General features: G+C 39.5%; 1 protein-coding gene across 3 annotated transcripts in view; it reads left to right on the forward strand.

Annotated features, from left to right (window-relative positions):
- LOC111143246 (phosphatase and actin regulator 4) overlaps positions 1-16,393 on the forward strand; it is a 103,930-nt gene that overhangs the window by 55,386 nt on the left and 32,151 nt on the right. Inside the window, exons 3-5 of one of the 3 annotated variants that reach the window (XM_022496854.1) lie at positions 12,906-12,929; positions 13,940-14,113; positions 14,681-14,761. In XM_022496854.1, the coding sequence (XP_022352562.1) occupies positions 12,906-12,929; positions 13,940-14,113; positions 14,681-14,761 (279 nt within the window). Of the gene's footprint in view, positions 1-12,905; positions 12,934-13,939; positions 14,114-14,680; positions 14,762-16,393 lie in introns of those variants that run through there. The other 2 variants (XM_022496856.1, XM_022496855.1) reach the window with 2 other exon arrangements.

The raw sequence follows: 16,393 nt of genomic DNA on the forward strand, positions 1-16,393 counted from the left end.
TTTTAAGATTTTCTTTTTAAATAATCTCTCCACCCAGTATGGGGCTTGAACACACAACCCCGAGATCAAGAGTCTCACACTCCACTGGCTGGGCCAGACAGATGTCCCAATTATAGTTCTTATAATTCAGGATTTATTCTATTTGAGCAAACCAGAGCCAGGTCATGAAGGGTCAACACTGACAACTTTGAGGACTACATCACTGCTTTAAAGGCTTTTACCAGGGACGCCTGGGTGCCTCAGGGTTAAGCGTCTGCCTTCAGCTCAGGCAGGCTCCCTACTCCATAGGAAGCCTACTTCTCCCTCTCCCACTCCCCCTGCTTCTGTTCCCTCTCTCACTTTCTCTCTGTTGAGTAAATAAATAAAATCTTAATAAAATTTAAAAAGGCTTTTACCAAACTTAACTGTTTCTTTATGAAATTTAAAAAGCATTTCAGTGAATGGGTATGTGGAAAGTCTTACCAGATTCTTTGGTAGGATAAATGTACAAAGTAAATGAAGACTTAAATCATTTGTTTACAGTTCTAGGCCTATAATATAGTAGTTAGTTTTGAGCTTTGAGACTGATGGTACTGGGGCACCTGGCTGGCTCAGTTGGTAGAGCATGAGACTCTTGGTCTTGGGGTTGTGAGTTCAAGTCCCATTCTTGGGGTAGAATTTACTTTAAAAAACTAATTAATGGGGCACCTGGGTGGCTCAGTCGTTAAGCATGCCTTCGGCTCAGGTCATGATCCCAGAGTCTTGGAATCAAGCCCCGCATCAGGCTCCCTGCTCAGCAGGAAGCCTGCTTCTCCCTCTCCCACTCCCCCTGCTTGTGTTCCCTCTCTCACTGTGTCTCTCTCTGTCAAATAAATAAAATCTTAAAAAAAACTAATTAATAATAAAATTCATGGTACTATGTTGGGCACCCAGGTGTCCCCTAATTGATTATTTAAATACAGAGAAGGAATTTATGCTGTAATGTCCACTCAAAGAAATTAAGTTATCCTCAGTGGTTTGTATAAAAATAATCATCCTCAAGTGAAATATGTCCATAGCAGAAGCCTTTATATTTTCTCAAATAAAACTTTCAAGCAGAGGCACCTGAGTGGCTCAGTCAGTTAAGTGTCTGCCTTCAGCTCAGGTCATGATCCCAGTGTCCTGCCTGCTTCTCTTTCTCTTTCTCTTTCTCTCTCTGTGTCAAATAAATAAGGTCCTTTAAAAAAAAAACAAACACACACAAAAAAACCTTCAAGTAGTAATACTTTGTATTTCTTGATCAACATAAAATCTGTTTCTGTCTTCATTAATATCCTTTACCATGTATCACATTAAAGCAGCCAGCTAATTGTAATTAGCACACATCCTTAAATTGAGCACAAGACCAAAGAATTTTATTTTATTTTATTTTATTGTTATTTATTTTTTAGAGGGGGAAGGGTCAGAGGAAAGGAGAAAGAGAATCCCAAGCAGGCTCCATGCCCAGCATAGATCCCCACATGGGGCTCAGTCTCACGACCCTGAGGTCATGACCTGAGCTAAAATCAAGAGTCAGTCACTTAACGGACTGAGCCATCCAGGTCCCCAAGACCAAAGAATTTTAATAAATTCTAGTCTGAAATTTTCTTTCTCTCTGCCTTTCTATTCTACATCTCTGTGTTTGTGGGTTTTTTTTTTCCATTTTGACTTTTCGTTTGCCTCATTCACTAATTATACTTTTTTTTTTTAACATTTAGATAAGAATGTATTGCTTTAAAAAATACAGTATTGTAGGGGCACCTGGGTGGCTCAGTGGTTTAAAGCCTCTGCCTTTGGCTCAGGTCATGATCTCAGGGTCCTGGGATGGAGCCCCACATTGGGCTCTCTGCTCAGCAGGGAGCCTGCTTCCCCTCCTTCTCTCTCTGCCTGCCTCTCTGCCTGCTTGTGATCTCTGTCTGTCAAATAAATAAATAAATAAATAAATCTTTTTTAAAAAATAGATACAGTATTATAATATTTCCTCTTTTCTACATTCATTTTCCGTCACCATTTGATTCATTTTGCTCTGAAATTTGTAGTTATGGGTGATGATGGAGTCATTTGGGGCAAGGTGATTTAGAAACATATGGTCATTTGGAGGCAAAATCAGTAAGGAGATTGTTGGATGAATAAAATCTAGTGTAGCTATGTAACAATATTAACAGAGGAATAAATAATAGGTGGGTTAATTAAAAATAAACTACTTCGGGGTGCCTGGATGGCTCAGTCATTGGGCATCTGCCTTCGGTTCAGGTCATGGTTCTAGAGTCCTGGGATCAGGCCTCCTGTCGGCCTCCCCTTCTTGGCAGGGAGCCTGCCTCTCCCTCTTCCACTCCCCGTGCTTGTGTTCCCTCTCGTTGTGTCTGTCTCTGTCAAATAGATAAATGAATAATCTTTTAAAAATAAATAAATAACACTTTGAAGAAAAACACTTGGCATTATTTTGGTCATGAGAATTATCAGAAACATTTTTCATACTCATCTAGGTGTAACAATAAATGCTTTCTTCTGAGAAAGAAGGAATAGTCACACTTTCCACATATAATCAGGAATGAGGACAAAGCAATTAGTATAGGGGTCTGTCACGGACTCCTTATAGGATTTTTGGTATCAAATGTAGACTACCAACCAAAAATTATTGTCCCTTCTCTGTTCCGGTAGATTTTCTCAGTAGCTCCTTTTTTACTTGCAGGGAAACTTTGGAAAGTTTAAGCCTTTTTTCCATGAGAGAATATATTATTTTCTGACACCGCACTATAAAACCTTACTCTCAATTTGGAATTTTTTTTTTTTGACAATTTGGAATTTTTATCAAAAAAGCGTACACATCAGGTTGCCAAGGGCATCCTGTCTTGATGCAGTCATGATCAGATCATGATACTTTACTGGAGTTGGAATCCCAGACCTAACTGTCCCTGCAGGTATAGAGCAAGACCTTCTCCCTGACTATCTTCTGCAGCTCTTTGCCCATTTCTCTTTCCCGAAGGTCAGAACTTTGCAGCATTTCCAAGGGAAGTTGTGGGCGTGCTCTAGACAAAGCCTGCTTTGTTCATTAGCAGCAGCTTTTGCTTTCTGTACTTTTGTTATAGTTTTCTAAAACACTTCTTTAAATCCAACAATAATCCTCTTTTAGAAGGCAAAAAATGAATAAATGCAATAGTGTAAGTACCACAAATTACTGTTCTCCATTTATAAAGTTTTGATGCTGTTAAAATGCTTGTATAAACACAAGATCAAACTCCGTGGGTGTAAAAAAAAACACAGAACTATTAGATTATAAAAATAATTGATCACAGTATATATAAGTCAAGTCATGCTGTATACCTTAAACTTAAAAAAGATAATTGTGGGGCACCTGGGTCGCTCATTCAGTTAAGCGTCTAACCTTTGATCTCACCTCAGGTCTTGATCTCAAGGTTGTGAGTTCAAGCCCAATGCAAAACTTTAAAAAATTCTTTTAAAGATAATTGACAACTTCTTGATAATGAAGTATGTATCTTATTGCACAAAACTATAGATTTTTAAATTTTGGACAAAAAAACTGGTTATTAGGGCAATCCGGTGGCTCAGCGGGTTAATAAGCCTCTGCCTTCGGCTCAGGTCATGATCTCAGGGTTCTGGGATAGAGCCCGGCATTGGGCTCTTTTCTTGTCTGGAAGCCTGCTTCCCCCTCTCTGTCTACCTGCCTCTGTGCCTACTTGTGATCTCTCTTTCTCTGTCAAATAAATAAATAAAATCTTAAAAAAAAAAAAAAAACTGGTGGGGCGCCTGGGTGGCTCAGTGGGTTAAGCCTCTGCCTTCGTCTCAGATCATGATCCCAGAGTCCTGGGATCAAGCCCCGCATTGGGCTCTCTGCTCAGCCGGGAGCCTGCTTCCCCCTCTTTCTCTGCCTGTTTCTCTGCCAACCTGTGATCTCTGTCTGTCAAATAAATAAATAAATCTTTTTTAAAAAATAAATAAATAAATAAATAATTTTTAAAAACTGGTTATTATAAAAGCTCTGTGGGTAAAAGGGGAGAACTTTATGTACTTTAAACATTTTAAAACTTAATAAGGTACAAGCAATAGAGGTGGAACTGAGACACGATCCTTTTGTTGCTTATTACCAAGCCTAATGAAGGGGGGAGGGTAGTGAAGGCTGTTCTAAAACTAAGTCTTCTGTTGACTCCAGTTGCCTGTGCCTTACCTTACCATCCAACACGGATGGTTAAGAATTGGTTATAGAGGCTCCTGGGTGGCTCAGTCGGTTGGACGTCTGACTCTTGATTTCGGCTCAGGCCACGATCTCAGGGTCATGAGGTTGAGCTCCCCGTTGGGCTCACAGTCAGCCTGAGTCTGCTTGCCCCTCTCCCTCTGCTCTTCCCCCAGTTCATGTTCTCTCTCTCTGTTTCTCTCAAATAAATAAATAAATAAATTCTTTTTGGAAAATCCTGAAGAATTGATGCTAAGTCAGATTCTAAAACCTCCTAGGGCTTTTTGTTTAACCCTGTTTTATCCTTATCGCTAGCAAGTAATGTGGATACACGTAAATACAGCTAATAGTTACTTCATCTGAAGAAGACAGTGTTACATAATTTTTTTTTAAGATTTTATTTATTTATTTGACAGGCAGAGATCACAAGTAAGCAGATAGGCAGGCAGAGAGAGAGAGGAGGAAGCAGGCTCCCCGCAGAGCACAGAGCCCGATGTGGGGCTCGATCCCAGGACCCTGGGATCATGACCTGAGCCGAAGGCAGAGGCTTTAACCCACTGAGCCACCCAGGCGCCCCTAATTTTTAATAATATTATACATTTATTTAAAAGTCACCCCAGAAATTCACCTGAAACAACTAAACTGAAACTAAAAAGCCTGAATTAAATGTTGATGAGGAGGGTACCTGGGTGGCTCAGTGGGTTAAAGCCTGTGCCTTCTGCACAGGTCATGATTCCAGGGTCCTGGGATCGAGTCTCCACATCGGGCTCTCTGCTCAGTGGGGAGCCTGCTTCCTCCTCTCTCTCTCTCTCTCTCTCTACCTGCCTCTCTGCCTACTTGTGATCTCTGTCAAATAAATAAATAATATCTTAAAAAAAATAAAAATAAACAAATGTTGACGAGGAAAAACCCGAGGGCTGAAAAAGAAAGTACTAGAACTCTGTATAATACATGGTGTAAGAAACAAGCCTATGAAATTTGAGGTGCTACAACTTGAGTGAGGGAGTAGGTAGTTTAAATACGAGGGCATAGTGTCCGGGTACTACTCAAATCAGAAACTCCAAAGTGTAATTCGGCTAGTTTTCTTCCTCTCCTAACATCCACTACCTCCAAGAAACACCAAGACCTCCAATTCTAACGTGCTTTCCTTGTGGGCTGCAGCTGCATGATTCAAAGAAAAAGGTGTTTTCTTTAAAACACACAATCATAAAACTATAGCCAGTATCATATACCCAGTGTTCTGACAGAGGGAAGCAAGGAGGAAAACTACTTGTTTGGCTCTCATAGAAAATAGAATGGAGCCATAGGGCCATTTTATTTATTTTTTTAAAAGATTTTATTAATTTTATTTAGGGGCACCTGGGTGGCTCAACGGGTTAAAGCCTCTGCCTTCGGCTCAGGTCATGATCCCAGGGTCCTGGGATCAAGTCCTGCATTGGGCTCTCTGCTCGGCCGGGAGCCTGCTTCCCCTCCTTCTCTCTCTGCCTGCCTCTCTGCCTGCTTGTGATCTCTGTCTGTCAAATAAATAAATAAAAATCTTTAAAATAAAAATTTTTTTTAAAAGATTTTATTTATCTATTTGACAGAGAGCACAAGCAGGGGTAGCAGCAGGCAGAGGGAAAGGGAGAAGCAGCCTTCCCGCTAAACAGAGAGCCTGATACGGGACTCAGTCGCAGGACCCTGGGATCATGACCTGAGCCAAAGGCAGACGTTTAACCGACTGAGCCACCCAGGCACCCTTCCATAAGGCCATTAGTTTAAGCAGAAACAACAGCATATCCAACTGTGACTCCAGGCCTGTATTTTTTGTGTTCAAATTGGAAATGGAGAGAGATGTTCATAAAATCAGAGTTGTTGAGAAGTGGTTGATGTGCAAATTAGCTTAGGAACAGCTTCAAATTCACTTCTCTCAGTCCTTTATTTGTGAGTACAGAATAAATTTGAGGTGTAATTATGCCATTAAAAATTTTTAAAAGGGGGGCACTTGGGTGGCTCAGTCAGTTGAGCATCTGACTCTTGATTTTGGCTCAGGTCATGGTATCTATCTGTATATATAAGCTAGAAAGAAGAAACACTAATTTCCATAATTATACCAGCAAAATATTTACTTTTTGGTTTAGTTCCTTCCATTCTTCTTTTTTAACATATTTTAGCATAGTTTAGATAATATGATGTGTATGATTTACATATAGATTTAAGTTCTGCTTTTTTAAAAAGATTTTATTTATTTATTTGAGAAGGAGAGTGCATGAGCCGGGGCAGGGGGTGGCAACAGAGCAGAGGGAGAGGGAGAAGCTGAAGCAGACTCCCCACCGCAGAGAGCCAGACATGGGTCTTGACCCTAGGACATGGAGATCATGACCTGAGCTGAAGGCAGACGGCCAACCACCTGAGCCACCCAGGCACCCCACCTTCTACTTTTAACCTAGGATTATTAATTATTCTAGAAACTTAGTTTTAGCAATTATGTATTGTTTTATGTAAGTTTTTCAGTTTATTTGTTTATATATGAATTGTATATTTAAGACTTCCCCAGTTATGTACCACCTTAAGTAACACTATCAGAAATAACATCTCCAGGCAGTTTCCATCTTCTAAAGCTGAGTTTTCTAGACTTTTGTGTAAATATGTTATGATATTTAGGCTTTTTTTTTTTATATTTAGGTTGGGGTTTTTTTTGTTTTTTGTTTTTGACAGACAGAGATCACAAGTAGACAGGCAGGCAGGCAGAGAGAGAAAGGAAGGGAAGCAGACTCCCTGCTGAGCAGAGAGCCCAATGAGGGGCTCAATCCCAGGACCCTGGGATCATGATCTGAGCTGAAAGCAGAGGCTTTAATCCACTGAGCCACCCAGGCACCCCTATATTTAGGCTTTTAATAGACAAAATGGTCTTACATATTTTAGACAAAGTTGAAGTTAAAATTTAAAAAATATGTGCATAACCCTGGCCATTAGTCTAGTTACAAATAATACCTATTCAGATAACAAAAGAATATATGCCCAGATGGAATTTGGCAATGGGGGACCAATACCTGTTTCCTAGGCTCTTCAGATATGGATTTAAGCGGACTGCGGAATAGGTCTTGCCTGTGAATTTTACCTTAGTCTATTTTCAGTCTGCTGCCTTCCCTTTTTAAAAATACTCTTGGACTTGAGCTGAGAAGGCTTGACTGGCTGCCTCACCAGTATCATTTAATTACTTGAAGATCCCACCCTTCATATGTAGGACATTTGATGGAATCAAGTTTTGTGGTTTTCCTCTGGGTCAAAATAATGTCTGTGGGGGGAAAAGACAAGATGATTTGCTTCTTTCCTTTTTCATTAGGAATGATTAATGTGATTCCCTTTCTCCTTTTTCTGATATCTTTCATCTATGAGAACACTCCCTTGATTCAGCATTTATTTCTTTCAGCAGGCAGTCAAGCAATGAGTGTGTGGGAAGAACTTTATCAACACTATTTTAATCAGTTATAGGTGTTGCTCTTGAATAATACCTGAAAGTTGAGTTTCCAGAGCACGGCCAGACTAGTCCCATACTTGAGAGTATGACTTCAAGTCTTATCTCACTCTCCCACACATCCTATCAAAGCATGAAGAATTTATCTGTCTCAACTTAAAGTAAGATCTAAAGAATTATGGTATAGAGTAGTCAGTGAAGAAAGACTCATTTATAAATAAAAAAGAAAAATCAGTAACTGATGTAAAAATAATGTGCAATACTGATCCAAATCATACAAGTTGATTGCTACATCCAATTTAAGTACAAAGTAGTGATTTCTAAGAGAAGTAAACAAAGAATTGATAAAGCACCTATTGAAATTTGAAGTAATTATAATAGAGTGGCAAATTTGTTTATAAGGAGGCTTCAGTAAGAAACCAAATTTTAGACTTTCTACCCTTCATAAATTTTGGTAGTGAGCAATATCTGAGATGAATACCAAACTTGTTAAATTATATAAAATAGAGATTGGGGTGCCTGGGTGGCCTGGTCAGTTGAGCATCTGACTCTTGGTTTTGGCTTCAGCCATGATCTCCTGGTTGTGGGATTGAACCCCGCTTTGGGCTCTGCGCTCAGTGTGGAATCTGCTCCGAGTTCTCTCTCTCTCTCTCTCCCCCTCTGCCTGCCCCCCTGCTCATGTTCTCTCTATATATATCTCTGTCAAATAAATAAAATCTTTAAAATAGAGATTAATACCTATCATCAGGTTGTGTAAGAATTAAATCGTATCATGTGCCAGTTTAGTAAATTACATTCTAAAAACTTTTGTTAACAAACGAAGCCAAATATTGGAAAGACTTGTAAGATTTCAGCTTAATCTTTATTCTGATGGCAGCATGATTGAAAGGACCGTAGACTTTTAAAGTCAGAGACTTGGGGTGCCTGGGTAGCTCAGTTAGCTAGGCATCTGTCTTTAGCTCCAGTCATGATCCCGAAGTCCCAGGATCAAGTCCCACATTGGGCTCCCTGCTCGGCAGGGAGCCTGCTTCTCCCTTTGCCTTTCACCGTGCTCGTGCTCTTTCTCTGCTGGACTGCTTTTCTTTGCATATTTCATTCTTTTAATGCATTCTCTTTGCCTATAGTGTAATGTAAGTGGGATTCATTTTTTTTTTTTTAGATTTTATTTATTTATTTCACAGACAGAGATCACAAGTAGGCAGAGAGGAAGGCAAAGAGAGGGGAGGAAGCAGCTCCCTGCTGAGCAGAGAACCTGATGTGGGGCTCGATCCCAGGACCCCAGGATCATGACCTGAGCTGAAGGCAGAGGCTTTAACCCACTGAGACACCCAGGTGCCCCTATAAGTGGGATTCAAATCGAAGCCCCTGACTTTATTATTTTTTAAAGATTTTATTTATTTATTTGAGAGAGAGAAAGAGCACGAGCACTCAGCCGCAGAATCTGCTTGAGATTCTCTATTTCTCTCCTCCCCCAACCCCATGCAAGCACATGCATGCACATTCTCTCTCTCTCTCTCAAATAAATAAATAAGTGAAAATCTTTTTAAAAAATTATCCTAATTATAAGCACAGGATTACAGAAGGAAATAAAGATTCCTGGGAAAGCAAATATGTAGGAAATATAAAAGAATATTGTTTATTGGGGTGCCTGGGTGGCTCAATTGGTTAAGTGACTGCCTTCAGCTCAGGTCATGATCCTGGAGTCCCACATAAGGCTCCCTGCTCAGCAGGGAGTCTGTTTCTCCTGCTGACTTTTCTCCCATCTCTCTCTCTCTCTCTCTCTCTCTTTCAAATAAATAAATAAAATCTTTAAAAAAAAAAAGAATATTGTTTATTAAAACAACAACAACAATAATGTTTGCTGTGAATTATTGTTTATGTAGAAATAAATACAACATCATAGTAAATAGAGTTGAAATGTTGTAAAATTCTTCCATTGTTTATTAAGTAATTTATTAAGTATTTATTAAGTTAGTTAAAGTTCTAACAGTGTAGATTGTAATAAGTCAAGGATTCATAGAACAAATCAGACCAATAGAAAATAAATAGCAGGGGCGCCTGGGTGGCTCAGTCGATTAAGCCTCTGCCTTCGGCTCAGGTCATGATCTCAGGGTCCTGGGATGGAGCCCCACATTGGGCTCTCTGCTCAGCGGGAAGCCTGCTTCCCCCCCCCCACCCCCGCCTGTTCTGCCTCTCTGCCTACTTGTGATCTCTCTCTATGTGAAATGAACAAATAAAGTCTTAAAAAAAAAAAAAGAAAAGAAATAGCAAAACAGTAGACTTAAACCCCACTGTGTCAGGAAAAACACTAAATATAAATGGACTAAACACTCTAAAGGCCAACAGTTGTCAAACTAGATAGAAAAAATCAAGGCAAAAGAGTTACTAGATTGACACAGGGACTTTCATAATGATGAAAGGGTAATTTAACAGAAAGATATAATAACTCAATTTGTATATATCTAATAATGTAGCTTTTAAAGTATATAAAGCAAAAAAGTAACAGAACTGAAAAAAAAACAAAAGAGACACACCCATTTTTATAGGTAGAGCTGTTAACATACCTCTCTCAGTAACTGATAGAACAAGCTAATAGCAAATGAGAAAAGATATTAATGACTTGTACAATGTGATTAAAGGACATGACTTCGCTGGCAGACATGAAACACTCCCCTCAACTGCACAATGTACCATGTTTCCAAGTGGACATTAACCTAATAGAAATCTGGAAGAAGAATAACTGTGAACTTTTTTTTCCCTTTTTTTTTTTTTTTTTTTTAATTTAAACTACATCTGAGACTAAAAGGCACAGGAAAGACCCTTATAGTTCTTCTTTAGGAATACTTATACATAAGTGGGAAACACTGGAATGATGCCATGATTTTCTAGTTCATTTTTTTCAACAAAGAATTATGTTACAGACAGAGAAGATCTGCCTCTGTCTCTTTGAACATGCATAAGGTTTGCAGATAATAATCTGGGATTGGCTTTAACAAACCTGACTGATCATAAGAGTCACCTGGGAAGATTTTTAAAAACAGATTACTGGATCCCACTACCTGAGGATTCTGTATTTTGAAAAGGTAACTGAGCTAATACCAAGTAATTGAACAGATTTAGGAGTTACCGTAGTAATGTTCTATTTGTCGTATGGAGGGGAGGAATGTGGAGAATATGAGAATATAAGAATATATGAGAATATGTAAGAATGAATGAATTTGGGATAATAACCAGGTCAGGATTGGGTGTGGCTGAATCCCCCCGACTGCATGAGTCAAGAGGCATGTCCTCTTCTAAAAGTTTTATAAACGTGGGGGCTCCTGGGTGGCTCAGTCAGTTAAGCATCTGACTCTTGATTTCAGCTCAGGTCATGATCTCAGGGTCATGAGATCAAGCCGCATGCCAGGCTCTGCGCTGATTGTGGAGCCTGCCTAAGATTCTCTCCCTCCCTCTCCTTCTGACCCTTTCCCCCACCCCCAATTCTCAATCCCATGCATGCTCTCTCAAAAATAAAAAAAAATAAAAGTTTTATAAACATGAAAATTAACATTTGCATAAAACATCAAAGGAAAAAAAAGCTGTTCTCTCTGCTTTTTGTATTCAGTAACTATAATCTTTACACAAAGAAAGAGAAGGGCTATTTTAGCAGTAGATGTGATGGCAGACACAGTCCTTTGTATCATAGCTGTTGGTATTTTCCACACATGCTGTACTTTTGAATATAAATTGAACTTGTCTTAAGTTCATGTGTCAGCAGGCATGAATATGTTTGAAAGGATATCATAATCTTATTGTTTTGAATGTATGAGAGAAAGGGAACACATAAATAATATTGTTCAGTATAGTGAAGGATTACAAGGGATGAACTAAGTTCTGCTTTAGAAAGTGGTCAGGTTAGATACCTGGCAAGATAGTGGCAGCAAGTGAGATGGCTGTATCTCATTGAGGGACTTGACAGGAACTTGTCTGTGATCCATTCTTACCTCAAGCCTTCTGGCTGTCTTTCTTTGTAAAAGTATCACATAGCACTCACCTTTTCTTTCGTATTGTTAGTTTGTTGTTTTGTTTTGGGTTTTTTTGAGTTTTTATATTATCTTCCCTATTACTTTTAATCAAACAGGCATTTTCTTATGTATCATTTGGAACTGAGTGAAGTCCATTCAGTGGGTGGGTGGCAGGATATTTCAAATTTCAGTTCCTCCTTGCCTCTAGCGAGTAAGGTGACTATGAATACCTAGTGGTGGCTTAGCTCCACTTCTGAAAGTGTCATTAACATATGCTAAATATTATATTACAGGACATATTTAAAATGCCTTGATGTCTCATTGACATTTCATAATTGGGAGTTTACTGTCTTAAAGCACTGACTCTTAAAAGCAATACCTGTATTCACCCAGGTCCCACTCCTGGGGGTGCATCCCGGGTACCACAGAGGGGAAATTGTTGGGACAGGAGCTGTTCTGATGTCTCTGCAAGTAAACTTAGGGATATAGGATCCGGCATTATAATAACTAGATTCTCTTGCATTTTATGGAAGAATTAAAGTAGTTGAGACTCAGGATGTGTTCAAGTAAATCATGTAACTAGGAAGAAAAGAGTCATTGTCCTCTCATCTCCTTCAGTAGCCAGAACCCTGTTTTGCCTAAGTCACCAACGTACAGAAAAATAATGCACCCGGCAGTCACTGCTGTAGTCACTGTGATCGTGACAGTTCTGTAAATCTGACTTTCATCAACAGGTTTCCCTAGACTCACATCTATCAACCAAAGAAGATAGAATTTGGCAACTGTTTCTTAAAAAATAATAAATGCAGGGCGCCTGGGTGGCTCATTCGTTAAGTGTCTGCCTTTGGCTCAGGTCATGATCCCTATGTCAGGCTCCCTGCTCCATGGGAAGTCTGCTTCTCCCTCTCCCACTCCCCCTTCTTGTGTTTCCTCTCTCACTGTCTCTCTCTGTCAAATAAATAAATAAAATCTTTAATAATAGTAATAATAATAAATGCTTGTTGATTATGTATTTTCTTTTATGAAAAACTATCCACAGTATTAAAAGAAACTTTTTAGTGCATATATTATGCCCATTTATCCCCCCAAAAAAGAGCGTTATTTGCTTCAGATCTGAATTTGTGTACAATAAGCATGTGAACTTATTACATGGGATAATATAATATGTGATCCTTGATGTTTTTCTATAAAGTAAAGGTTCCAGTTTGATTCCAGGATGGTTATTCCTCATGACTCTTTTTTTCTTCTCCTCTAGACTTCTCCAGAGAACCCTGGGACAGTAGGTGGAGTGCAAAGCTGTATTGTGTTGCCTTCCTGCTTTTTTTTTGTTGCTTTCCTGCTTTTATTTTTATTATTATTATTATTATTATTCTTGGCCCAGTCTTGGCTGCTCCTTTCTCTGCCACTAGAGCTAACTAACTAAACCCTGCATGTGTGGTCATTGTGAGGGATTCGTGGCCTTTCATTTCAGTCTCGCACATAATACCGTGTCAGTGACAGTTTTTGTCATATCCTTAAGATCATGACTGTCCCTAAAGTACTATTGTGATAGGCAAACTGGAATCCCACCTCTGCTTTCCAAAAAGATTTCATTTTAAAGCACTGTCTGTAATGCCCCAGCCCCAGGCTCCTTCCAGTGCTCCAAACTTAGGGTCTTGTGAAAGGGAAAAAATAACCTGGAAAAAAAAAACAGGTACAAGGAAGGTGTTAACACTTGATGTGTTACTCGCCCTGAACTATTAATGTCCTGAGAGAGAAGGGCAGAGGGAGGGCAGTGTTTAGTAGAGAATGATGACTCACTCACTCAAGATGGAACTCCCCATTTCAGTGACACCGGAGGCAGTAATGTTAGCTGGGGAAGGCCTCCCCCCAACCCACCCCATGCCAAAAGGATGAGAATGGGAACAGCGATAGGCTGCAGGGGGCAAGATCTCATGCATATTGAAACACATTCACATTTGTGTGTGTGTGCGCGCGCGCGCACGTGTGTGTGTGTGTGTGTTCATGCCTTTTAAGAGATTTCAAGCTGGTTATGATCATCTCATTGAATTTTTGTCCTAAAATGATGTCAGCTTGGTTTGGTTCCTTTTCCCTTTTAGTAATTTATCTGTTACGGATTGTGATGTTTGGTGTCCGTGTGATGTCAAGGAATCTGTCTGCATGATTGTTTATCATTGCTCTGATCCTTTCCAACCACCACAGGAAGAGAGGGGAAGGGACCTTTTAGAAATTACGCTGACATAATAAATTGGCTGTTCTTTTCCCTGTGTGCCTTTCACCATACTACAGAGGAAGCAAGCCAGCCCACCGCAGACCCAGGCATGGTCATGGACAGTGTGGAAGCGGGAGACACAACGCCTCCCACCAAAAGGAAGAGCAAGTTCTCAGGCTTTGGCAAGATCTTCAAGCCCTGGAAATGGCGGAAAAAAAAAAGTAGTGATAAATTCAAAGAGACATCAGAAGGTGAGACATTAAGATTTAAATATATGTTCTGAGTTACAGAGTTTCTAAATTTAGAAGTATCCAACTTTCTCATTCTCTTCCCAAGCTTCTCTAACCCTCTATTTGAAGAGGGAATTCAGTCTTTCAGGAATAAAACCAAGGGGTTTTATGTACTATAGTCTCATCCCCAGATGGCCATTTTGATGGAATTAAAGTTTATTGATGGAATTAGTTTATCAAGTGGTGAATGGAGTTCGTGAATGGTAGCAAATCTATGATGCTTCTTTTTCTACTTTGACCACTTGCAGAGAAAGTTCATCCATAAGTATATAAATACTATATTGTTGAAATGCCAATTAAAAAAGAAAGAGCTAAAATTTTATCAGTATAGTTTCTTTTGAAAATGCTGCTTTCCCCATAACTTAGGATATGGAAGAAATTATGCTTTTAAATTTGAATTTAGTTTTCCTGTCCTTTCCAGAGAATGGAAAATTGAACCACTTTGTTCTTTTACCTGTTGAGTTAGAATGCTTAAAATGGACCTTTAACTGCCACATTTCTGAATGCTGTTTTCCAATTTAATATTAGTTTTAGAGCGAAAAATATCTATGCGAAAACCGAGAGAAGAGCTGGTCAAAAGAGGGGTTCTCTTGGAAGACTCTGAGCAGGGTGAGTTTATAAATAGAATAGCGTATGTCTGTCTCTATACACTTGGATGTTTGATTCTGACTGGGCATTTGAATTTTCTTTTTATCGCTTTTGGGAGGTAGGGGAGATTTTTTAAAGCTTTTCATGCATCCAGAATGTTCTTTTTTTCAAACTTTTACAAAAGAAAAAAGACAACTCAGTAAAAGAGTCTACAGAAGCACTGGATAGTTCACTAAAGAATATATACATAAATACATAAATTTAAAAAAAAAGAATATATACAAATGGGGCCCTGGCTGACTCAGTCAGTGGAGCATGTGACAGCCGAATTCCAGGGTCATGAATTGGAGCCCCAGGTTGGGTGTAGAGACTACTTAAAAAAAAAATTTTTTTTTAATTTAGCATAATCTGGGCACCTGGGTGGCTCACTTATCAAGCCTCTGCCTTCAACTCAGGTCATGATCCAAGGGTCCTGGGATCGAGCCCTGTATCAGGCTCCCTGCTAGGCAGGAAGCCTGCTTCTCCCTCTCCCACTCCCCTGCTTAAATTCCTGCTCTCGCTATCTCTCTGTGTCAAAGATTTTATTTATTTATTTGATAGACAGAGATCACAAGTAGGGAGAAAGGAGGAAGCAGGCTCCCCACGGAGCAGAGAGGCCAATGCAGGGCTTGATCCCAGAACCCTGGGATCATGACCTGAGCCGAAGCAGAGGCTTAACTCACTGAGCCACCCAGGCGCCCCCAGTAAATAAATAAAATCGTTAAAAAAAAAAAAAAAAAAGTTTAGCATAATTGTGAAAGCTGGAGAGATGCAAACCTATGTACAGGCATGTCCATAATTTGGTATATAAACAAAAATATGAATGCATGTATATCAGGAGATATGTACAAACATGCTTGTAACAGCAATATTTATTAACAATAGAGCAAAATTGGAAACAACCCAAATACACACTAATAATAAAATATATAGGGTTCCCTAGGTGACTTAGTTAAGTGTCCGACTCTTGATTTCAGCTCAGGTCATGATCTCAGGGTCATGCGATTGCGCCCTACATCAGACTCTGTGCTAAGCGTGGAGTTGGCTTGGGATATTCTCTCTCCCCCTCCTTCTCCCTCTGTCCGTCCCTCCTATTCATCTGTGCGCGTGCGCTTGCTCTCTCTCACTCTCTCTCAAATGAATAAATAAATAAATAAATAATCTTTTTAAAAAAATGTTTCTAGATCCCTGAAGCCTCCCTTGCCTCCTCCTAACACATCTCTCCTTCCCCCACAGAGCAGTTACTCTTCTCTTGTGATAATCCTGTTTGTTCTATTATAGCTTAACCACTTAAGCATGCATCTCTAAACACTTTAAGATTGTCTGTTTTTTCTTTATATTTATAGAAATGATATATGTATTCTTTCATGACTGACTGCAGTTGCTCAGTATTACTTATAAGAATCATATTTTAGCATGCTGGTGTAGTTTGTTTTCACCACTGTATAATATTTCATTTTATCATTGTATCACAAGTTATATACACGCACACACATATTTTTTAAGGTTTATTCATTTTTAGAGAGAGAGAGCATGTGAGTGGCGGGGGGGGGGGGGTGCAGCAGGTGAAAAGGGAGAGAAACAGACTCCTCTCTGAGCGCAGAGCCCAACACA

This window comes from Enhydra lutris, unplaced genomic scaffold (assembly GCF_002288905.1).
Source record: "Enhydra lutris kenyoni isolate GAN:26980312 unplaced genomic scaffold, ASM228890v2 scaffoldscaffold9, whole genome shotgun sequence".
NCBI classification, from domain to species: Eukaryota; Metazoa; Chordata; class Mammalia; order Carnivora; family Mustelidae; genus Enhydra; species Enhydra lutris.